This window comes from Syngnathus acus, chromosome 8 (assembly GCF_901709675.1).
Source record: "Syngnathus acus chromosome 8, fSynAcu1.2, whole genome shotgun sequence".
Taxonomy (NCBI): domain Eukaryota; kingdom Metazoa; phylum Chordata; class Actinopteri; order Syngnathiformes; family Syngnathidae; genus Syngnathus; species Syngnathus acus.
Window position 1 is genome coordinate 7,769,632 of NC_051093.1, and position 24,596 is coordinate 7,794,227.

General features: G+C 41.4%; 1 protein-coding gene across 3 annotated transcripts; it reads right to left on the reverse strand.

Moving 5' to 3' along the window:
• Nucleotides 1-1,607: 1,607 nt before the first annotated feature.
• ntn1b (netrin 1b) lies at nt 1,608-24,588 on the reverse strand. Of its 3 annotated transcripts, none has more exons than XM_037256341.1 (7): nt 24,442-24,588; nt 23,330-24,369; nt 13,507-13,695; nt 10,474-10,623; nt 8,422-8,475; nt 6,564-6,638; nt 1,608-3,015 (listed from the first exon to the last, which is right to left on the reverse strand). In XM_037256341.1, exons 2-7 carry the CDS (start codon nt 24,342-24,344, stop codon nt 2,693-2,695), a joined length of 1,806 nt encoding a protein of 601 aa, XP_037112236.1. In that variant the 5' UTR covers nt 24,345-24,369; nt 24,442-24,588; the 3' UTR covers nt 1,608-2,692. The 3 variants fall into 3 exon arrangements, with proteins under 3 accessions (XP_037112236.1, XP_037112235.1, XP_037112233.1); XM_037256340.1 differs by having other exon boundaries at nt 23,330-24,373; XM_037256338.1 differs by having other exon boundaries at nt 23,330-24,588.
• Nucleotides 24,589-24,596: the final 8 nt, after the last annotated feature.

The window sequence follows — 24,596 nt, forward strand, 5'->3', positions numbered from 1 at the left end:
AAATAAAAATATTCCAGTGTATCCTTAACAGAAAGACAATAGCAGCTGTGAAACTGAGGAAAGTTTCAAACTGATTTGTGCTTCAATATTTCAAAACGGTGTACCTTCAAGATGCAACCAAATGTATCTTATGATGCTTCCGGCTGTTTATTAGCAAGCGCAACATGTTTTATTGCCAGTAACAGCAGTGAGCGAAAGTTAATGGAGAACACAGCTTGAGTGTCCCTGGTGACAGGATAACAGGTTGGTCCCTTTTGAGTATTTTGCACGGAAGAGCTTATCACCATCCTGTCAATTCAGATGGACTCTCGTTTGAAACATATCCACAAAGCAGTATTTTGTTTTAAAATTCCCACATGAGTAGAGTGACTGATGTTGAGTCGGAACTTTAGGAACATCTGCAGTTTGGATTAATTTTATTGTTGTTATTACCTTGAACACACATGACTGTAAAAATCAACAGTACATGTGTGTTTTAATATGTTATTATATTGTGGGATTTTTTTTATTATCAGCATTTAAAGTCTGTACATTTTTGGGGGATTTTTTTTATTTTTACTTTGCAAAATTATTTTCTCTGTAAATGTTACATTCTGAATTAAAGCCGCCTTGCCTGAGTGTGCTTTTTTTAATAATAATAATAATTTGGGTGGTTATGACTTTCACTTAAGCATGCTCAGTATTTATTATATTTTAAAAAGCAAAATGTTATAGCGTAAGCAAAAAGTGGTTTATTTAATCAAACTTATACGATAAGTCCTGAATAGATGCACACAGTATTTATTGCAAGGAGACTCGAAATAAAACTCTGATTTCAGCAGGGCTCATCTTTTTTTTTATACACAGCTTTATTTCTGATGAATTAATTTTCATTGCTATCAGGCTGTTCAACTGGCAAACACATGTCAATACTTTTCATTACAGCCATCTATAATTCAATGCGAAGAATGATCAAAGTAAAAAAAAAATAGCAATAGTCAACACATAATTAAATATATTCCTTTGATAAACAATATATTAGTATTACAAGACATTACACCACCTTTTCAATGGTTACCACTACTCACTGTAGAAACACAATAATTCAGATATTATCTTGGGGGAGGGGGGGAGCAGAAGTATGGTAGGAGTACCTTTCTGCAAAACCACTTTTGTTATGGCAGAGACGTTGTTAGCATATTTTAAATGTCAAATACGATGCACATAGCACTGAAGTGCACCAGTGGGTAAATTTGCTAATATTTGTGACTGCGTTATCAGGAAACCACGACACAAATAAAATGGTCAGCCTGGTGGAAACAAAACAACAGATATTTGAACACAAATGCTGCAGCAACATATGTAGACAGGCAGTATAAACTACTCACATGCAGATATTACTGCAGTTACTGAGTCACTTACAGTATCGGTGAAATACTTTTTTGCTTGCGTCTACATGGCATTGTAATACTGCCCCCGGTGGCCAATTAATGAACATCACAGGGTGGTGCAACAAATTAATCATGGGCCAAAAACGGATTATTTACATTCTATTCAAGAATGTTACAATACGTTAAACTATAATGGAATATTGACCTTCGTAAAAAAACCTACTAAAATGTTTTTTATGGCAGTCTGGAACAAATTAATTGTGCCCTTTGATTTTCACCGAGGAAAGATTATGAGTTATTCTTGTATCTCGAGGCATCATTGTATTTTTGTCATAAATCCAGTTTTCAGCATACCAATGTGTATTTGATTTCCACAGCAAAATCTTTTATAGTGTGGCGGTGCAGTCACTAAGCAAACAAAATTAAAACAAATAGAATATATACAGTCATACAGATCTGGGGGACTTTTATTGCTCATAATTTAAAACTTCACCATCTTGTTACTGTAATGTGTGATTATACCGACAGCATAAAACAAAAAAAATAAACAAGTTAGGTATTAATAAAGTAAAATGTTCTCATTCAAAAAAAGGAATTTGCGTACATTCATTAAGGATCCATTCGGGAAAGAAACATTATTATCTGTACAAGTGGCACTTTCCAACAGTTAATATCACATATATGTAACTATACAGATATATATATTTGTTTGCATCAAATGGCACAATAGAGTTAACCCTTTTGGATGCCATTTGAAAACATGTGAACATATCTCATATGTTGTAAAATAGTCAACTAATCAAAGTAAGTGCAGGGTTGACATGTCTATTCTAGTTGACGCTATGACATCATCTATCTAGTGTTTACATATGCGCATAAAATTACTTTACACTGCCGAGGTCACCGTGACGACAACTATGAGTTGATAGCATCTGTGGCTAACGTTTGCATTTGAGGAGCTGACTAAAATTCACTTAAGAAACGTCTTATTTTTATAGTAATGGTCAAATTAATTCATATCAATTTAAGGCATTTACTAAAAAAAAAAAAAAAATAGGGGATTTTGATGTATTGTGATAAAAATGAGGTGCAAACTCTGCAAACAGACAAACAGAAACAGAATGATAATGAGCTCCTTCACAAACCCTTTTTTTTTTTTTAAATCTTTTGTCCCAACTCAGAGCAGCAGCACTCAGTCACTCTTACTTTTCACCTGGATCTTTCTCGGAATCATGATTCCAGTTTTGTATGTCCTCCCTTCCTCCTTGCATCACATTGGAGATCTCCCTCCACTTCTCCCTCTTTTTTTTTTTTTTTGCCCTCTAGCACTTTCCCCTCTTGTCGCGCTGCTGGAACTTCCGAAGGCGGCGTCCCCACAGGTCCTTCCAAGGGATGAGCAGGCTCCCCTTGTCCGCCACCACCCCGCTCTGCCCGGGGGAGTCGTCATCGTCCGAACCCATGAGCAGGTACTTCCTGCCGGGTTTGATCTTGGGACATTTGCAGGCCACGTCTTTGGCACGCACCCACAGCAGCTGATCCCCGCGACGGATGCGGTGCTCCCCTTGTTTGTAGACCGATATGATGTTGACGGTGAACTTCCACCACTCGCCTGCTTTATCTCCTTTGAGAACGTGGACCTGAACAGCTGAGAGATGACATCACAAGAAATCTTAAAGGAAATATGAAACGGGTTTTCTCGGGGTGAATTCCTTCCACAATTGAAAAATATTTATTTACGTACTGTGCCTGAAAGAAAGAAGAGGATTTTTGTACCAGTAAGCCATCTTGACAATAATAATAATTCTTTCACGCCAAAGCTGGCTACAGCAGACAAACTTCACATGAGAGAAGAATTAAAGCTCCCTCGCCGACAGAGCCAAACAGAACATTTCTTCGCTTCACTTTGATTGCTGCAAGAGGGGACGACAAATCTCTGGAGCTAATCTGGCCTTGATGTGCGTTGCAATATGGCTTTGATTTGAACTGTGTTATTCATATTTATTTAAAATAGTGCAAATGATTCTAATCTTGAGAACACTGGTTGAGATGGCAAGAAATCACTCAAGGTAGTCACGCAAAGCAGTTTGCATGTGTATAGAATCTCTATCTACATTTTATGTAATGCTACAATTCAATCCGTTTAAAACGTCAAGTCAGAGAGGGACGTTGTAATGTGTTACAGAAACAAAGCCGTCGTGATACTGTACAAGTGACTGACTCATCTTATACAGTAAAAAGGACAATATGATTTTTCTAATAACAATTAGATCATTCAAAATAAATAAATAAAATAAATTTAAAAAAATAATCATTTCAAAGATTTTTTAATAGTATTTTTAATAATAATAATTTTCCTAACTGAAAAACAGAAACTTTTTATTTCAATGGTGAAAGATTATAAGATTATTATACCGAGTGTGATCACCAAACTTGTAGCTCAAAGCACCACTGTGCTCACCTACAGTGAAGTAATTGGATAAGCAATGTATCCCTCTTTAAAATAACTTTTCTACCTATAGTTCTTTGCATCCCTGCCTCAATATAATCACTTTTTGGGAATTCACTGGCTGTTCTCTTATTAGAGTCCAGAATGAGGTAAACTGGAGGGGCGGGGCATCGTGCTCCATGTGTGTGTGTGTGTGCACAAAATGCACACAATATCAGAAGAAAGAAGGTTTGTTGGGCTGAGTAGAGTGAGCTCTCACAGGCCTGCCATTCAATCACAGCCCTCTCCTTCATCCCCGACACATAAAGGGTGCGTGAGGGGGGTAGGAGGAGGAGAGGCCACTATTTGTCTTCCCAGCCACAGAATAAGTTCCAGGAGAATCGGAATATGTTCCGACCTCACCGGCTATCCGGGTTCTGCTCCCAGAGCCCCATCCAACTTCCCAGCGTGAGAATCCACTGGAGACAGCGCCCTCTTCTCTGCAGCATCCAGGCACCGAGCCTCGCTTCCTCTTAGTATCTTTCACTCATCCACTCGAGTATATTCTCACTTTGTTTTGAAACATACGCAAATCCCCACACGTCCGGCCACTTGCTTGAAACGAAATAGCCGGTGGCCAAAGAGGCTCACTTAGCGGCGGGTTAAAGAGTGTGTCGCAAAATAGTGACAGTGTGGTGAGACACAGAGCGGCGGAGGAAAAACAGAGGTTTTGTCAGAGGAAGTGTGAAATAGCGCTGCAGTCACACAATGGCTGCCAAATGAGACCAGCTCGCGGCCAAAACCAGGGTTAAACTGCTTTAGGCGATGTGTTACAGCTTTGACACTTTACGCCATGGGCTAATGACATTAGAGCTCGCTTAATTACAGCGGGAGGCCTCCGGTTATCAACCCGGAGAATGATCGGGGACCCGACTGAGTGCCGAGGGGGCTTCCGTGCCTTTGACCAGCATCCCGGAGCGTCGGTAAACACCCCAGGCTTTTGATTCATTGTTCTGCGGGCGGCGCAAGGAGGGAGGCAACGTGTGTGCCGAGGAGGACGTCAAGCGAGAAAATAATCCTTTTGTGTCGGCCGTCTCCGTAGCGACGGCGGTGATGAAAAACAAAAATTGAATCAACAAGACATATTTCTTTCTCTCCGAGGTGGCAATCCGTCACCGTCTGCCTAATTTAACACCTGTTTGTGCCCCGTGGAATGCTCGGTGCCGGCAGAGTGCACGACTGTGTTTAAACAGAGGGCCCCTTCCCGTGACCCCTGGGGGGGCCGGCGTTGGTTGCGGCACCCCCATCCGGAGACCAATAAAAGCAAAGCGACAGGCCTGAGAAATGAATTAAAGCCAAAAGAATGGGAATGCATGCTAAGCAAAGATGTCTGCAGTGCAATTCAGACGGAATCCTTCAAAAAGAACCGAGAGAACAGCAGCAGGAAATGTCGGACTCGACCTGAATGATTTCAAAACTGAAATTAAAACGAAATGTTAAAATATCCTCGTACAATAAACATTAACAATCATACCATATTCTGAAGGCATAAAAAGCAGGTTTACCGACGATAATTCCATTTTTTTTTTTTATTAAAAACTGCTGTGTGAAATGCTTCCTGCTTTTTTTTTTTTTTTCAAATTAACCAAAACCCACAGCCCATTGTTAAACCCAGAACCAAGTTTGTGTCCCTTATGAAACGATTGTTTGTTTATTGCTCTAGCCTGACTGATAAGCCATGTCCTTAAATAAAACACATGACTATGGAGGTTTTGGTTTATGACTATGACGCTCAAGAAATAATGTTTCCCTCTCCCTAAATACCAAACAATAATTCTTTTCAGCAATGATTGTCATCATATCAAATGAAATACTTAACGATAGGCGCAAAACGATTGTGTGTGATGACCGCTTCTTCTGGTTAAGGATGTTGATTATAGTAAAAGCTTACTCTATACACAACATCTGGTAAAAGTCACTGGAGACCTACATATCATTTTGGATGGATTCTTGATTTGGTCCCAGAATTTTTTTTACTATGTCTATATTTGTTTGTGTGTAATCCAAATTGTGTGCGAGGAAGTCATGTTGCTATTTGTCTGCATTTGCAAGATTGATGCATTGCTTTTTCTTTTTGCTTCACTTTGTGCTGCTGCCCTCATTCCTTATCCCCAGTTTTGTGTTTCGGCAAGGTTAAGGTTACACACACACAAACGCGCAATCCTTCCTTATGGGGACCGGATTCTGGGTCCCCACACTGACACACACACAGAAATGCACAATCATCCCTTATGGGGACCGGATTCTGGGTCCCCACACTGACACACACACAAACGCGCAATCATCCCTTATGGGGACCGAATTCTGGGTCCCCCACACTGACACACACACATGCTCACACACAAACGCGCAATCATCCCTTATGGGGACCGGATTCTGGGTCCCCACACTGACACATAGACACACATGCTCACACACAAACACACAATCCTCCCTTGTGGGGACTTGATTCTGGGTCCCCACACTGTAAGAGGTTCCCATGATGTCACAGTGTCAACAGACTTTTGTCCTTATAAAATGATGAATACCAGAACGCACACTATAAAATCACAGAGAGAGAAGATGTGAGTACAGATGAATACACATCACAGGCAACGACTGTTTAAGTCATCAGTCGCAGAGTAGCACCAGGGTGTGGATACTGCGCAACTCTGATTAATTGAGACATTTAACATCCGCAGCAGTACATTTTTACGGAGTGGACTCACCGTAGTCTTTTTTACAGTATTTCTTCATGGTGATCTTCATTTTCCCTTTGGAAGCTTTACAGTGGGATTCGCAATCTGGAAATAAGGGAAATAAACCATTTTTATATTTTTATTTTAGGTCACAATGTCATGATAATGGAAAAAATGTGGATTCAATGGAAGTGAGGTTAGTCGTCACATCATCTTCACATCATCTCAAGAGAGAAGGACAATAATGTGACAATTGCAGAGGCTGAATTTTCTTTCCTTCTGCACAGACTTAATTCATGTCTGAAGAGTCGCCAGTCTATGCACACTTGGCATTTAGTGCCAGGCTTGAAAGATGACTGCTGCTTTTGTCGCCATGCCAGGTAATGTTCATAACGAGGGAGCTGGTGGTGGGACCAGAGGGCAAAAAACTTAAAATTGAAATCATTTGTTCTTTCCACTTTCCACTGACTGACACAAATTGGAAGCAGATCGTCTACTAGTGTTGCCCTAGCTCTGAGTCGTAAGACTTGTGCTCCCTTTTTTCCTGGGGGGGGTGGGAAAGCTGAGGAAGGAGGGAGCAGTTGAGAGAGGAGGGGGGAGGACCTTTCAGCTTGCCTGAATATGGACAAACTTCATTATTTCTTCCAGCTCTCCGTCCAGTCGTCCCCTTTCTTCTCCATTATACTCTGTGTGAATGAGGTTGCCTGGGTAATGATGGAGGAAGAAAAAACGCCCCTCACCTCACTCTTAAAAAAGAAAAAGTCAGTTGGTTTGTGGGATGAGGATCGAACTCCTGTATGTTCAGGAAGCATTTTTGGGTGAAATGCCGCCTTCTCAGGTGGTGAGATCATTAAGAAAAAGAAGAAAAAAAATCGCAAAGTAAATGATTTTGACTAGTCCATATCAAGCATGCCTCATTTCCATGTGAATGTAAGAAAGAAGGCGGTTGGGGCCCTCTATCTGCCGCTGGCCTCTGGGGGGCCCTCATCACACCCCCACTTTGATAGGCGACACTGACTGTGCGCCCTCTCAGAGAAATGGCTGCACACTTTGAGCTATTACACCCGCAGCGCTCATTAAGGTCCAATCTCCTGCTGGGAAGACAAACGCCCCCATTGTGTGACTCTGCGGCAGCGCCACGCTCATTCTGGAGGTCGCTGGGGAAGCACACGGCTTCTAATTTGGAGGGTGGTGTCTATGTTCAATCCAAGCTTCACACTGTCCCAGCCGTAAATGCAAAACTGCTAAATGTCAATTATTTAATAGCAGGTATTCATGTTGTGGGCGGAGCCTCTGGGGGTTCTATAAACGTTCCTGCTCATTGTCTATAAACTATTTCAGGCAACTCTGTAAACAAAACATTTGGAGAGGGTCTGAATTTAATGAGCCATGAAAAGAAGTGACTGGCAAAAAAAAAAAAATTACACTAAAGCGATGGGTAAATACTGCCATGGTCTTATGTCACCGCATGGTGACTCTTGTCAGAGTAAATGAACAATCGTTTCAGCCTGGGCTTTGCAGTAAGCCTTGATTGAAATACAAACTGGTGCAAATGAAGCATGTAATCAGATTAAGGTTGAAACCCCAGGGGGGGAGGTTGCTGTGCGGCCTGGGAATACAAGCAATGATGCTGCAGGGAACCATGAAAAAAAAAAAAAAGTGGTGCAAGAACACCATCACATTGCATTTGATAATTGTAATTTTAATAAAAAGTGGCCTAAGTGATCATTTTTGATGCATAAATAAAAAATACTGGTCAACTTGCAGGACTCATGAAAAATAAACCAGGGAGGTGAAATTACCCATAAACATATCAAACATGTCATCCAAAAAAATGCAGCAATAATAAAATTGATCAATTCAAAATACCATTTGCCTGGTAACTGACCTGATGTCTCCTCGTAGCCGCTGTAAGTGGCTGTAGGGGATGCAACTGGAATCTCTGTGGTGCAAACAGGAAGAGGCTCATTAATTGTCATTTAAAGATAATTATGTGTTTTTTGTTCACTAGGGTGCACTTTCTCCTGCCTTGGACCATATGTAACATATCGAACATCATACATGAACACCTTTGGGATTCAACCTGATGTCTTCTTAATGACAGCTGATTCCGACATACGCCAAGCCTAATCGTCTGTTGCGAGATGAGTTTTGGCTGTGATTGTTATCTGCTCTAGGTGCCGAGAGCCAAACTGGTCGATTCTGTTTTTCTACTTCACGATAAGAATGGAAACCGTTTTCAGTGGCTACAGACATGACTTATCTATTTTTTTTTTACCGATAAAAACAGCAGCTACCAGTGATCTCTATCTCAGTGTGATGTGAAGATCTGAAATCTGCAGCCAGCAGATATAGCCAATAAATATACACTATCAGCCATCATTTTTTTGGACGCATTTTGGGGATTTACGGCGAGACGTACAGTTAACGACGCACAAGGCCATGTTAGGTGAGTGCTCTATTTATCCAGGCTTTGGTTTAAACATTCAAATATCTATCCAGAATAATGGAACGGGATATAAAAATAACAAGAGATGACTGTAGGGATAAAAAGCAAAGTATATAAGCATTTGAAGTTGTTTGCTGAGACAGATGGGTGCATATTTTGGTTTCAAATTTAAGAAAAAAGGAAAGTAGTTTTGATTTGTAAAACTGTTAAAACAAATAATAGCAGCCGACTAATGGTGGTGCTTTTATTCAGCGGAGAAATATTTGCAATTGGATGAATCACTGTGGTTTATTTATGATAGGACATTCATTTCTGCAGGCCAGATGTTTTCTTGAGGGTAATAAATTCTCAGTGTTTTGTTTGCAATAGCACCATTGTAGTACAATGAAGTGATACCTTGAGATACAAGTCTAATTTGTTCTGTGTCCATGCTTGTAACTTAAAAAAACTCTTATTTTTTACAATTAAAATATTTTTTTAATGGGGAAAATTAGCAATGTAGTAAGAATATTTTCAAATCATAATTTAATGCTACATTTTAATTCATCAAGTGCCCACCAGTTGTCAGTATAATACAGTCAGGCCAACTAATGAAGAATACTGCAGTACTTTTTTTCCCACCATTGTGAGTGACTTAGTATATTGTAATATTTTGTAGAGAATAAATAATGTTCTTATATTATTTGTCCACCTGTGTTGCGCCACCATTTGTGTTCAAACAGCTGCTGCTTAAATGATTTTAAAAGAGCAAATATCTGTGAAATGAGTTTTATTTGTTAGCAAGGAGCTAGCGGGGAATTCTTAAGGCGGTGTTGTTTACTTTTCCGTATTTATTTTTGAGTTTTCTCACACTTTCTTTACTGTTCATGCAAACTCCACAGAGGAGGTCTGAGCTGAGTTCCAAAGCTCAATTTGCCAATTTGTCATGGTGCTGCTTGTCATCATTAATCATTAAAGTTAATCATATACCATGAATAATGTTGCCACCTATTAAATTCATCACAATGAAGCATCTGTCAATAATATCAAAGACTTAGTTATAGAGAAAAAAAAAATATTGGTTTAGTCCTAACCGGTACTGGACTTTTAGATTCCAAATTAGAACATTCGGGTTATTAATCAAGTTATTTAAGGCAGGGATCCCCAACCGCAGACCCGTGTACGAGTAACAGACCACACAGAAAGTTATTAAACATATGCATGAATCTGGAGACTATTTTCATTTTGTAAAATGACCACTTAATACTATGCCTCATTCCTGCACGTTTCATGCACAAGTGAGCTCACAAAATAACCAAAAGACCTAAAAAAAAAGGTAGGGAAAGCTAATTGACAGTGATTAGAGGTTTTCTTTTACCCTGACATGTTAAATGTTTGCGTCTGACTAGTGTTTTAAAAATAATGACGTGACATCATTGGACAAGTATTCGTTCACTGTAAAATGGCTTTCCGTTCGTCTGACTGTATTTTATAGAGACGAAAGTGGCTTACTGATGCAGGGGGCGATGGGAGAGCGACTCTGCTGGTATCCCTTGGCGCATCGATTACAGGTGATTCCCGCAACTCCGTCCTTGCAAGGGCATTGCCCTGTCGTCTGGTTACACGTCTTCCCTGCAGCTCCAACTGGATGGCAGTCGCATGCTGGGGTGAGCAAATGGCAGGAAACAACATTAGGGATGTGGAACCAAGTAATATAGTTGAGACAGAAGAGCAATAGTGCATCTTCATTTTTGTGCAAGTTGGCAATTTGGTAGACTTGATTTTAAACCCACTAAAAGCTGATCTAACTTGTGGCGCGGGTGATGTCATGCGATTTTGATCGATTCTGTCTTCTGCTGATATCGTATTTCATTCATAAATATAAAAACAGATTATTATTATTATTATCTTGAATATATTTTACAATTTATATTTTTAAAAGCACCCCCTTGACTTGGCCAGTCAGCTGTCTTCACATCTAAGAAAATACCAACAGACAGCCAACTCCACACATGTGCACAGTTAGCTCACTCTTAGCACCGGGCATAAAATTGTGATGTTCCATAATTAAATAGTAATCCTAATCCTCAAAACTAATGAGAAATCATTCCCTTCTTGGTTCTCTTTCAGTAACTTCACAGATGAGGAAATGGGCCTCGCAGGAGTTTCAAATCGCATATTAGCCAGCTTCCCTCCACCCCCCTCATGAGTGGCAAGAGAAAGAAAACAACTTGATTGTGATTAGCATTTCACACCGTATTTCGAAATGTATGCAGGTTGGAGTCTGTCTCTGATCAGACACTCGGTGTGCGCTTCAGATTGAGTTTCCAGTGCAAAGCTTTTTTGGCAAAGACATCCTCACAAACATTGGCTGAATTATGTTTCCCGTTCACGGCTGAGTGGAACACACTTCAAAGTCTGTTAAAGCGGTTAGCTGGGAAGAGTGTTTGAAATTTAAGACCAGGCTTTTGAGTAGCATTGAGTGTTGCATTGACAATTTGACTTTTTTTTTAGCTCAAGACACAAAAAAACGACAGTAAAGTACAATAAAAATACAAGTACAATAATAGGATACAAATTGTTCTTATTTGAGAAATAAGAACATTTCTAAGTGACCCCAAACTTTTAAACAGTAGTTATACAATGGGATGGGACTCTTTACACCACAGGTGGTCAAACTCAAGGCCCGGGGGCCAGATACGGCCCGCCACATTATTTTATGTGGCCCGCGAAGAGAAATTGTGCATCAAATTCGTGTGTCATTACTAGAATTGCAAATTGTCTTCACTTTTAATAATATCTTTTTTTTTTTAATATTTGATCAGTTTTTACTCGTCTGATTTGAAAACGAGTTATTTGTCAGTTGGTTTTGTAGCTTTTACTGTATATAATATGAGGTGCTCATACATTTATTTGGGTTCACAGTCATAATGGCCCTCGGAAAGAAGCTATGACTACAATGCGGCCCGCGAAAAAAATGAGTTTGACACCCCTTTTAGACACATCATTGCAACTGCATTTAACTGAGATGTCAAGTTAGCCAAAAATTGAAGGAAAAAAAAAAAAAAAAGCAGACTTCCCCCGAGCTGTATTGGCACAGCATTATATTTCCCGTCCAACAACAGCAAAGTGTGCTGATTTGAACAATAAATATAAGCTGTTTAAATGATGTTAGGTTGGTCACCTGAGGAGAAAAAGCAGCAATCATGCTGTTTGGCTTTCATCCCCAAGCTCCAAGCTAGCTACAAAATCTTCAGCTAGTCTGGGTACTGATCCAACTGTTTAGAAAGACTTCAATGGATCATCAACCTCTCTTGCATTAACCTGACGCCTCTTTTGAATGTGTGAAAATGTTTAGACTGGCAAGGTTAAAAAATGCTGCAAAGGACCATTCCGAAGTGTGGGTGATCTATCAAGCTTTTTGTGGTAAAGTGATCCCATTGCTGTGTTTATAAGACAGCTTTGACGTAAGAGATGGTTTTATGTGCCGGTCATGGGGACCTTGGCTTTCATCAGAATATTTCAAGATGAGAAATGTTGGCAACAAATGAAGAGATAATTAGCATTTGATGTCCTAATGAATGATGTTTGACATTGTTCCTTTTATGTAGAAATGCGTCTTACTATATTTTATTGTTGGAAATTTCATTTTAATGCTCGAGCACAATTGCGGCCGCACAAATAGCTTTTTGAACTTTGTTGCGGGCCATATTGGAGTTACGATTTCCCTCGTGGGGCCATTAATGACTTAAATAGAAATGAATGGGTGGATATTATCACAACACGCAGTAAAGAAAAGTTCAACAATTTTCCAATTTATTTTGAAATTAGTATTATAACAAAAATGTTGCAATCGCTCACTGTTATTAAAAGGGAAGACAATTTAGAGTTTTGGTATTTTTTTTTATGATTTTGCTTTTGCCGGTAGGAGACCCCGGGGACGACCCAGGACGCGCTGGAGAGACTATGTCTCTCGGCTGGCCTGGGAACGCCTTGGGATCCCCCGGGATGAGCTAGATGAAGTAGCTGGGGAGAGGGAAGTCTGGGAGTCCCTCCTGAAGCTGCTGCCCCCGCGACCCGACCCCGGATAAGCGGAAGAAGATGGATGGATGGATGGATGATTTTGCTTTTGCGGGCCACATCAAATGATTTGCCGGGCCAGATCTGGCCCCCGGGCCTTGGGTTTGACATCAGTACCCAACAGTTTGACCTGAGGTATGCGCCTGCACCTGCGTCAGGTATGAATAGATTAGTCAGCTAGTTCCACAATCCGCTCACACCTCAGCTTGTGATTGTTATGTTGGTCTTGTCAGTCTTTCACAAGGGACCCCCAAATAGCTTTGTGGTCGTACGGGTCAGTTCACCAGAGCAGAGACAGGTGGCTCCTTTATTCCAAAGAATTCCTTTAATGCCTCAAGCATGAGTCTTTAGTGAATAAAGGGATTATTTTACAGGAATTTTTGAACGTCTAATGTTCGATGACAACCTCATATGACTTTTCAACACAGTTTTAAATGTCTTTCAGGTTCTCAGGGAGAAGATTACCTTTGCAAGCTCTCCGATGTGAGATGGATTTGGTCATGTCTCTGTAGAAACCTTCCTTGCAGTAGTGGCAATGACGGCCCGCCGTGTTGTGACGACAGTTGAGGCACACCCCGCCGCTCCTGCGGCCTGACAGCTTGTACAGCTCCATGTTGAAGCGGCAGCGACGAGCGTGGAGGTTGCAGTGGCAGGCTGATGGATAAGAGACAAGCGATGAGCGCTCAGCACGAAAAACACTTAATGTCAGCACAACCGAGCTGTAAAATCAGCTTCCTTTGTTTTTTCGGAAAAATATCGTAGGCGGAGTCTATGTAAAAATGTAACGAGTGAGGCAGAAGGCTGTTATCGAAACAGATGGCCGGCCTTGGGAATAAAACAACCTATAAGGGAAAAATCCTGGTACTCTGCCACCTGCTTGTGAATTTAACCTTTGACCCCTGGCAGGAAAAGAGACTTCCTTTCTCACCAAGATCTGAGACTCTTCTATTCTTTGATTTTTTTTTATCATTACGATTTTTTGTCATTTCACCTTGAAGCTCGTTTTCCTTCTTTTACCCGATTTAAGTTATGAGTAAAAAATTATTCAATTATTTATATTGTTGTCCTGTCTGACACTTACTGTAAAGAATATTATTAAGGTATACTATGAAGTGACTGAAAGTCACTCAGGCAATGATGTCAACAATTTTCTATTCTCTGATTGGTTGGTCAGAATAAAATCAAAATATGTGCTGAAAATGAATTTTAAAATATTATTTTACAGGTTTCTTTAGGAAAATGGCTTCGATATCTCCAGTGAAGTTTCTGTCATGTTTTTGTCATGATTTTCACTCTCATCAGACATAATCCGGTTCATATAGGAGGAGCTCACGTTTCCTCACATTTGGCTAATCTCCACCATCGGCGTGCCTCATCTCTTAATGTTATTGCATGGAGATGCTGGCTGCTGATAACACTGTCACATATGCTCCACAATCATCACATCCAAACGGACTCACACCTGCCAGAAGGGGATTCAAGCCGGCAGGTGGCGGGGGGATTCATGCATGCACCCCTCCTTAAATAGGGGGCCCATAACTAATGCACACACACTCACACAGAGGTGTTTGGCAGCTGTCACAAGCTTATCTCCAATGGGTCACTCCCTGAGGCTGATCGAACACACAACGGTTTTAAGAATTCACACACACACACAGACATGCACGCTCACCCCTCCCTTTCCCTCTTTGCTCTTTACTGCTTTCTTATCCCAGATGTTATCTCCACTTAAGGGAAGTGTGTGAGAGGGAAATGGAAGTAGGGGTGGGAGGGGAGGAGGTTGGGCAGGAGAGAACAATCCTGCTGGTTACGACTGAAGAAATCAAGAATTATTATTCACATTTAAAAAGCATTTACATTATTTTTTATTTTATTATTTTTATATTTATTCTAAAGGGAAATAAAGTTTGACTCCAGACTTGCCACTGTTTTATTATTTTTTTTACTTTGTCACCCTAACACGGTTTTATAAACGTGTGAGAGCGTCAGGAGATTAATAAGTATATCTTTGTAGCTGTCTCCAGGCTCTTGTCGTGAGCGCTGCGCTGTCTCACTAACACAATCACCACAATAGTTGTCCAGCAGCGACAATAACGTGAATGCCGATAAGCCCGAGCACGAGTCATCTAATTATAGATACAGTCCAAACTCTTATTGTAGTATGTCCTAGTTTTGTTTTTGGAGGATTTTGGTCAAAATTTTGTCTCGGATTGAGAGCGTTGTGATGTTTTTTACGTTTTTTTTGCATCGTTGTTGCAACGTTAGACTGTAGTAGCTTAAGTGTGCCAGCTTTTAGGTTATACCTTTAATGATGAATTTATACTACAGCACAAGTTCTGCTTTCATTTAGTAAAAAAAAGAGCCTCTTGGAGCAATGCTATTCCATTCTATTTATGTTCAAGGGTCATCTATCAGGCTTAGTGAAGAAGCCACTCAGGGTGGGTGTGCGTATTGGATGGAAATTACAAATCCCACATTTTAGTGTAGGCGGATTTTTTTTTTTTATCCACTCCATCCAGAGATGAGAGAGCAATTATGGATGGGAAAAATGTTTCTACATGATGATCTGTGAGGTGTTTTGTATTTACTCTGGATGGAATTCTGTTTTTATTCCTTCACCAATCCGTCATACTTATCGTGAGTTTGATGAGAGATTGAACAATCAATGCAATGTGTATTATTTAGTCTGCCCACTTATAGTGAAATTAGATCACATGTACTTTAAAAGGTTGTGACTGACCATCACATCGAGATTATACAATGTTTATATAAGAGCAGTTGGGTATATGTGGGTGGGTTTTTAAATTGATCCTCTGAAGAGGTAGGTGAGTTCATTCAGTTGTGCAATTCAAAAGGGCACAGATGCTATGAAATGTGAATCTGATGATCCGCATTTCACCAATGAATAGAATGATTTTTAATATGCACTTGGATATGCTTTTTGGGCGATTGTAAATATAAAAATGTACTCAAAAGATCAAAATTCCTTGCAAATAGAATTGAAAATGTGTCATGCAGGAGTTTTATTTGGGTTTAAGAGGCAACCATGTCCAAGCCAGCTCTTGTAGACTTTTCACCTCCAATAGAATTGGTGGTAACAAATTGCGCTTGAAAACATCCTTTGGTCATCTTTAGGCCACCAACTCAACCCTGCTAGCTGAATACTGGCAAATTGAAAGCTTTCCATTGACTGGCGATGTCACGGGAGGCGTTCCTCATCTTTACGGGCAAGGCTCTCAATTAGCAGACTCGTGCTTTTTACGCACTTGTAAAAGGCCCCCGTTGCCGGGCAAAGGCGGAATGCACTGCCTGGACATAAACAGCTTGTGGATGCCATTTGGTGACATGAAATGACATGAGTGCTCACAATGCATCATTAGGCAATGCCGTTTAGGCTTAGCTGGTGATTTGCGGCAACGGTAACAACCTGTTTGTCAATTGATCGGCGTGAAAATACTTATTTTGACATTTCTGTGTGGTGAATATAATAAATAATTGGAGACGTTTGTACTGCTTGGCTCATGCATATATGTAAGCCTACTAGAGTTTTGTTATTTCACCTTCACCTTTTTTTTTGATTCACCCTTTTTAAACATAGTTTTATTTTTCAGAAAAGTATGCAGCGTAACTAAGGCAGAATGAATTGCTGCCTACTGATTTTTTTTAATCACTTTTGATAGATCCACTTGCATAACCACTATGCCAAAAGCAGCTATATAGTATAGTAAGTGCTCAGCCAAGTCTATATCCTATTTTGATTTTATAAACCAAATATTAGGAAAAACATTCAGCATGAAATGATTTAACTACAATGACTGCGACACCAACCAACCAACCAACTAACCAACCAGTTGTGAAGGCAAGCAGGAACTAAATACATGGCAACTGATGAGACAACAAGAAACACCTAAACAAGACAGCAGTAACTGAATGAGCTGATTGGTCGACATGAGGGAGTGTGTTGATGAGCATAGGTGTACATAAAAAAACACCGTTGAGCTAAAATCTAACCAAAATCAAATCGACAAAAAAATTGTTAAAAGAAAAAGGCTGCCCTCAAAATGCAACTTCTAATGTAATTAAATGTGATGTGAAATACATTTCTCCTAAAAATAAAATATATTGCTGGTTTTGGGCTAAAACATTACAATTTAATTTGCGAGATATTTAAAAAAAAAATATATTTACTATTAGTCATGCCCACATGTTGGAGTTATTTTTTTTCAATATCTTTCTCTCTGACAATGCAACGTTGACAAATATATTCTGACTGATAAAGCAATATACATTTGCATGACAATTTAAAAAAATGCTTTTTAGTTGAGACTTGCTTTACTGGACATTTTTGGATCCATATTTCTCCATTCTACTTGTCAGAAAAAAATCACACCGATATGTTTACCTACACTTCAACATATTCTCCAAGGACTTAACTGCACCAAGCATCAGTGAGAACTTTCTGGTCAATGTTCGGCTATGGTCCAAATGTTTCTCGCTGAGCAGGGAGGCTATTACAACACTCCGGCACGCGTTATGTTCCCTTGTGTCGGAAAAAAAAGGAGCTAGGAAGCCACTGGGCTGTAAATCATAACGCCGAGATGAAAATCCACATTGTGGTGGCATGTTTATTATGCTTTTCTGCTCTTTGCTTCATGGATCTATTTCAAACAAGCCAGATCCCCGTGTCAAAAATCTCTCCTATGTGTGCTTTAAATCTATACCTCGAGTTATAGCGCTTATTTTCCATTTTATATTCACTCAAGAGGCCAATGGAGAGAAAGAAAGTGAGACAGAAAGATTCATCTTGGGTAAGATTAGATACATGCAAAGATGTGAGTTGGGACTATGGTATGTGTGACTTTCTCCCAGCTCACACGTTGTACTATTCACCAAAAAACAAAAGTGGGAGTTGAAAGAGGATGACAGATTGAAGTCGATTTTGTCCAGATAGGAAGGAAAAAGTAAGGGAATTAACGGCCACCGATTGTTTTTATGGAAACAGTGAGTTGACATCACAGAGGTAGTCCATTCAACTCCAAAGTTTGTTCTGGTTGCTAGGTGGCCTCCAGGACGTTGGTACAAGCTGAAGAGGAAAAGGCTTGGTTCTTCCTGAATCACACCAGCTTCTGGCAACCTTTGCAGTGACCCGTCAACATTATTAAAGAGAACATAAAAGGCGGGAGTTTACAGCATGAAGCCCCCCTGCTGTTCCTGAAAGCAAGGGACCGTCACTACACTTATTTTCCACAGAAGGTTTTGGTAGGGGATCCTTCCAAAATTCAAACGGTAAGTAAATATCCTCCGATGATGTCATCAGAGTTAGAAAAACAGATGTATTTACTCGTAAAGTATCATCGAACAATGAAGACAGGGATTTTCGTTGTGGAAATTCGATGGATTCGAAGTTAATTCCGTTCCATTGCATTACGACAAGAGGTGGAAGTGCATGTTGTAAACTGTTCCCCGACTGGAAAACAACTTTTTGTTTGAGAAACTTTTGTATATTTTTTTTAACTGTTTGAGTCAGCAGATTTGATTCCTGTCATCAGCATCTCGCACGAACCACCAAGTGCTCTGCTGAAATGTTTTTTTTTCAAAAGACGGTTCAACCTTGGCAATGGTTGCTACATTGCTACTGATTGTCTTTCTACTTATGTTAAGTATTAAAGGTTCACCCAGCATCGCAGTCACGTCTTCATTCATTACTATTCTCAGTATGATGAATGGCGGATACCCTGTTTATTTTTTTCAGATGTAATCCTGACACTCCACGACATAAAAAAAAAAAGCCCAGACGCTCCATGTATTGTCTCCCTGCTCCGTCTGAGGTCATTATTTTTCCCAGTGGTGAGCCGAAGTGGGAACCAGACACCTCGCTTTATCTCCAACTCTCTATCATGAGAAATCGGGCCTCGATGTCTGTGTAAATAAACGCAAACACAACCGAAACGCTCTATGAGGTCCTCTCCGGGGTTTACGTCAGCAGTTAAGGTTTTCCGGAAAGCGGAAACTGTGTCAGATAGAGACACTTTCTGTTGTCTTTCTGTGAGAGTGAAACTTTTGTTTTATAGGTGAGCCATTTTCTTGGTAGCTGTGGTCACCCAAACAAACATGGACGCATTTATTCCGATTAAAAGCCTCATCACACACCATTTGTAATAATCAAGCTCATTCCAATCAGTCTTACCAGGGATTGTTTTGGACTTTTAAGTACTCCCATCAGCCATATTTGATTTTGATGTCCATCAAATCAATATTTTGAATTTTGCTTTACTCTCGACAGTCTAAGCCAGCAATAATGTAGTCCAGGGGTCTTCAATGCTGGTTCTCATGTCCTGTATGTTTTTTTTCTGTGTCTCCTGGCAACAAGACACCTGTTTCCTGTTTCAAATGATCAGATAATCAGCAACTGGATCCCGTTCCTGATCATTTGAATCAGCAGGGAGACATAGAAAACACGCAAGTATTGCTCAAATTCAAAGGCTGCTTTGACATGAGAATGTTTTCTCAACTGCGGAGACAATGGATATGTCACAATGTATTAGAATACAACACAATCAGCACAATAATGTTCTTGTGTCCCCAAAAGTGGCGCTAGTACATGTGTTTTTGCGTGTAAACAAGAACTGACACTGAGCCGGTTGTGTCGGGGGGGGCAGTGTTGCGGGAGAGTAAGCTCGGGGGGGCTGAAGCTGAGCCACGAAGCGTGTCCCACCACCGGCCAATTAATCATCCCTGCCCTTCTTCACACTTTCCAAAGAGGCTGAATGTGCACTCCCTTGGTGGTCCTGATGCTACACTGGATTTTCCCAGTCAGCCCCCATGCAAACAGATTTTGGACAAAAGGCTCAAGCATCCACACGTGCTATCTCAGCGGTAAAATGTCAAATAAACAGTTTGAACTGTCACAGGCACACGACTGTACGGACAAAATGAATCTTTAAAGTCACGTGTAAGCTAACTGCTAACGTATTAGCTTAATGCAGCAAAACTTAAAGATGAGGATAAACTTTGTCAAAACAATACGATCAAGTTGTTTCAATTTGTTTCAAAAGGTCATCGTAGAACATGGTATTGTTAGTATGCTGTCAAAACATTTCCTGGGTTTTTTTCTGTCTTGAATTATGGGCTCAGGGAAAACAATTGAATCAAGAATGTATGCCCTTACCCAAAGGACACATTGTTTTTCTTCTTTTAAATCAACAAAACACATTTCTGTGTTTCGTAATTCTTTGTATACAGAAAAAATGTCTGTTGTAGCTGGGGGCGATTGTCAACTTTAAGAGTTATTTTGACTTAAGATGGTTTGCACGATGTACAGAAGATACAAAATGGTCTCTGTTATGATTATTTGGATTCTTTTTTGTTCAACTTCCTCATCACCATGATTGACCGATACAAATTCCACATCGCTGCACGAACAAGACGTCAAGGTGTTTGAACGTCTTCACTTGGGCGCAAGATCTCATCACCGACCTAAAAAAGACCCTCCGCCCTTTCCCGACTGAGAACCACGGTCTCCGATTTGGAGGTACTGATTCTCATCGCCCACAACTTAACACTTGGCCGCAAACTACTCCAGCGAGAGTTGAAGATCGCAGCTTGATGAAGCCAACAGAACCGCGTGAGACGTAATACTGAGCTCACCAAAGCGGAACCCTTCAACGCCTCAGCAGCGCCTAGAAATTCTGTCCATGAAGGTTACAAACAGAAAGTCCCTTTCGATGTTGTAAATCACAAGCAGGGGTGGGAAAAAAAAAAAGCAAAGATGCTTGACATTGACTGTGAAGGTCACTGCTGGCTTCATTTCCACTCGCCACATTGTTTGACTTTCCCGTTGCGGAACCCCTGAGCTGCACTCAAGCTCCGGCATGTTCTAGATGACTGAGACTCGGCAGTCCATCTAACTGGCACGCGGCTGCTCATGGGATTTTCAAGGGTGTGTGACTTTCAACCCTATTGGGAGGCCGCAAAAATGTTCCCCAACCTGCTTCGCACCTGTTTTCTATCAACCAGTGCAGGTTTTACGTCTCTGCGTTCACCTGGAATCGATTTTTCCCGCCCCCACATATTTTTTCACTACGCCTCCTATTCTCATGTAACCTTTATTATTAAATCCAATTTGTTGTTTTGGGTTGAACTATTTATCCAGCACATCTGAAAGTTGTAATGTTCCAACCCAAAGGGGAAACAAACTATTGTAGTCATTAATGGAGATCCAAACAAAGGACCGCAATAGAAACACATGTAGTTGTTTTTTATGATTTCGTTCTCATCTTCGCTGGCGTGTTAACGACGGGCTTTGAGTGAACGTTATGGTCTTACGTTAAATTTAATAGTAGTGGTTGCCTGTGCCATGGTATTGGCACGCTGTGATGTGCAAAAGGAGGAAAAAGAAGCAAGGGGTGCAAATGAAGAATCATCTCCAAAGATCTATGACATCATCCTTTGCTCCAATCATCATATGAGCCAATGGTAAAGCGCTCAAATGAGAGACAGATGGTGAGCGGGGCCTGGCGGGGCCAAAACCTGTTGACCCAAACGTGAGGCGGGCAGCACAATCAGCGGTGGTCAGTTTCGTGGACAAAGACGTTTGGATGTTGAAGCAAATTCGCGGATTTTCTTTCTAATGGAGACTAGTTGACGTCTTGGGGCCTCAAGAGGCTTCATGTCCGAACTGGTGTTTCTTCTTTCTGCGAGCTGCTGTCATGCTTGTTGAGGAAAGGAAAGAATGCAGTGTTTTTAAAAAGGCGCTCTTGTTATTTTGCCTTTTACGACTCACAGCGTGACGCTGTTGATTCTCAAAACTTTGCTTTATGAGCAAACATCAATCTCCAGAATGCTCCATATTTTTAAATATCTCCTTTTTTTTAGGACTGTTCAAGTACCGCTGACACAATCGAGGTTTTTTTTAGATCAGTCAAGGTCATTATTCTGATGTTGTATTGGTTTGGACTCGGTGTGATGGTACTAAGGTGCAAATAAAATGAAGCAACCATCTGAAAACATCTCACCTGTTCATTGAGTAGTATTATAAGGAATACAATGCGGAATTACACATGTGAGTGATAAAAGCTACTGTTTCCAACTCACAGTGTCCACTTGGCAAGTAGGAGTTTCCCACACAGTTGCCTTTGCAGCCCATCCGTCAGGCCAGGCAGTGGGGGGGGGGGGGGGGGGGGGGGGGGGGTCACTGCCACACTGCACATGGCGAGAATATGAAGCAGCTGCCTGGGCCATGACCCGTGTCATCATATGTGAGTGACGACATGAAATCCACATGGGATTATCTTCTTGATATTGATTTCTGAATGAAGAAGCTCAGGATTCATTTACTACTTTTCATGCCACCTTATTGAAGCAGGTCAAAGACGTGATGGTGGAAAAGGGGGGGGTGGGGGGTTCCCGCACACAAGATGGATCCCGCAAGTGACAAGTCTTTTGTTTTAGTAAAATACACTCACATGCCGCCTTTGCAAAAGGCCAAAGGCGGAGGCCAAGGGGAACAACTTGTTCACTTGTCCTATTTGGTTGAGCGGACCAATGCATTGTCACAACTTGTTACTTTTCCAGCTTTGCTTCACCGTGCTCAGTGTAGTGACTTGTTGATACTGCCCCCCCCCCCCCAGAATCCCCCCCGTCCCTTGCACTGCTTGAAACAATAAACATTACAGCTGTATGTTCACTTGCACTGAACTCTTAAATCAGGATTCAAATGACCTCCCACTATGTTCTGAATCGCTCGCGGGCTTTTTAAGGGCGGCTCTGTAGGTGCCATAAAATGTCACTAAAAGCAGCCTAATTGTCGCTCCGTTCTGTAATGGCACGTACTTGTGTTTCCTCAACTCTTCAGTATTGGGGAGCATGCACTTGCTGTTTTTGAAATTAGACCCTACTCTTTCTTTTCTCCTCTGGAATTAAAAATCTGAAGTCACTAAAATGCATCCTCATATTATTATTATTATTATTATGATGATGATAAAAACCCTCGGAAATTTAAAGTGGAGCCAAACAAGTCCAATTAATTTAGTTAAGTCATTTCTTAGAAGTTTTAAAACCTAGTGTTTTTTTAAATTAAATATTTTTTGTTTAGATCATGTACTAGTAATTAGAAATGTGAGCATGCAAAACATAGGCTTTGTTTTTATTTTGGAGAAACACCTTTAGGTTGCTGCGTAATTCCCGTGCGTAAAAGCTGAATTTGACCATAATTGCGCAATAGTTTTGACTTCAGAGTAGGTTATTAACAATGCAAAAATAATCATAATAAATAGGGATTTTGGCTTACCGACACATTCGTTGGCTTCTCTCGCGGTGGCGCGTTGCCAGGGTCGGTCGTAGTGGAAAGGTTTGCACCTGTCGCACTCGGGTCCCGCTGTGTTATGCTTGCACTCGCACACCAGATGACCTTCTCTGTCCTTGACGCACTTGGACGCGTGGCCGTTGCACTTGCACCGTCCGCCCACCTGCAGGTCCGACACGGCGTAATAGTACGAGTCTCGGGCCAACTCCGAGTCATCCTCGTTCTCGTCCCCGAAGGTGTGCAACCGGCTGAAGATCACTTTAATGTCGGTGGCGGTCACCCAGTCCTGGAGCACGGGCGAGTTGTCAAAATCGTGCGCCGAGGGTCTTCCGTCCAGGGTGCTGAAGGCGATGAGACCCCCAGTCAGTGGGTGCATGTCCGTGTGGGAGTCCGTGCAGATGGCCTCCTGCTCGTTCTGCTTGGTGATCACCGCCTTGTTCTGCCGGTTGTACATCTTCTTGCACTGGGTCGAGTAGTACTGGAACGGCACCCAGGACTTGCCGTAGTCCATGGACTTGTAGATGGCCATGGATTCTGGTCTGGGTGAGCAAAATTGCAGGCTCACGTAGGTGACCTCGAATTTCTTACCCAGGGACAAGGTAAGGGTGACATTTTGGGGATACTGCGCATAGTTCTCCGACTGCCAGCAGGTGAGATTGTGCGGGTTGTTCAGGTCAGTCAAATAAGCGGACGGGTGACACTTTTTGGGGTCCCCCGCGTCGCAGGTGTGGCAGTCCCGCGTCCTGTCGTCTCCCTTTTCGGACACCACGCAGTATCTGGCTGGTGGGGAGCCACACGTGCTGGACACTCGCACATCCTTGCCGAAGGCTGAGTTGACAAAGTCGGGGATGCACCTTCGGGGGTTCCCGTTCTCGTCGTAGCACGGGTCTGGAGGGGAAGACTGAGCAGCAAACATGCTCAACCCGTAGCCCCCAAAGACCTTGTCGGTCAGGGCGCAGAGTGTCACTAAGGTGAGCCAAATCTCCAAAATCCTTTGCATTGTAGTCCGTGCGCTCTGGTGACTTCTTCCTTCACGAGAAAAGAACATCAGCACAGTTGGAAATATGACATTTATGACAAGTGAGAGATAGTCTTACCGAGAAAAAAAAAATCCTAACTCTAATTTAAAAAAAGAAACCCTTCTCGCTTTACGCACACAAAAAAACGTGTGTGTTCTCCTCTCTGGTGATATGGCTGTGAGTCTCTCTGTCTGTCTGTGTGTGTCCACACTCAGTCACACCTCTGGCCACCC

What these genes read in the sequence shown, in the direction of transcription:
- ntn1b (XM_037256338.1), bottom strand. Translation starts at nt 24,392, where the DNA reads ATGTTCTTTTCTCGTGAAGGAAGAAGTCACCAGAGCGCACGGACTACA. An exon ending in TCCCATCGCCCCCTGCATCA is followed by an intron (nt 8,476 to 10,473) that starts GTAAGCCACTTT and finishes TTTGCACCACAG; the next exon opens with AGATTCCAGTTGCATCCCCT. An exon ending in ATACTGTAAAAAAGACTACG is followed by an intron (nt 3,016 to 6,563) that starts GTGAGTCCACTC and finishes GTCATCTCTCAG; the next exon opens with CTGTTCAGGTCCACGTTCTC.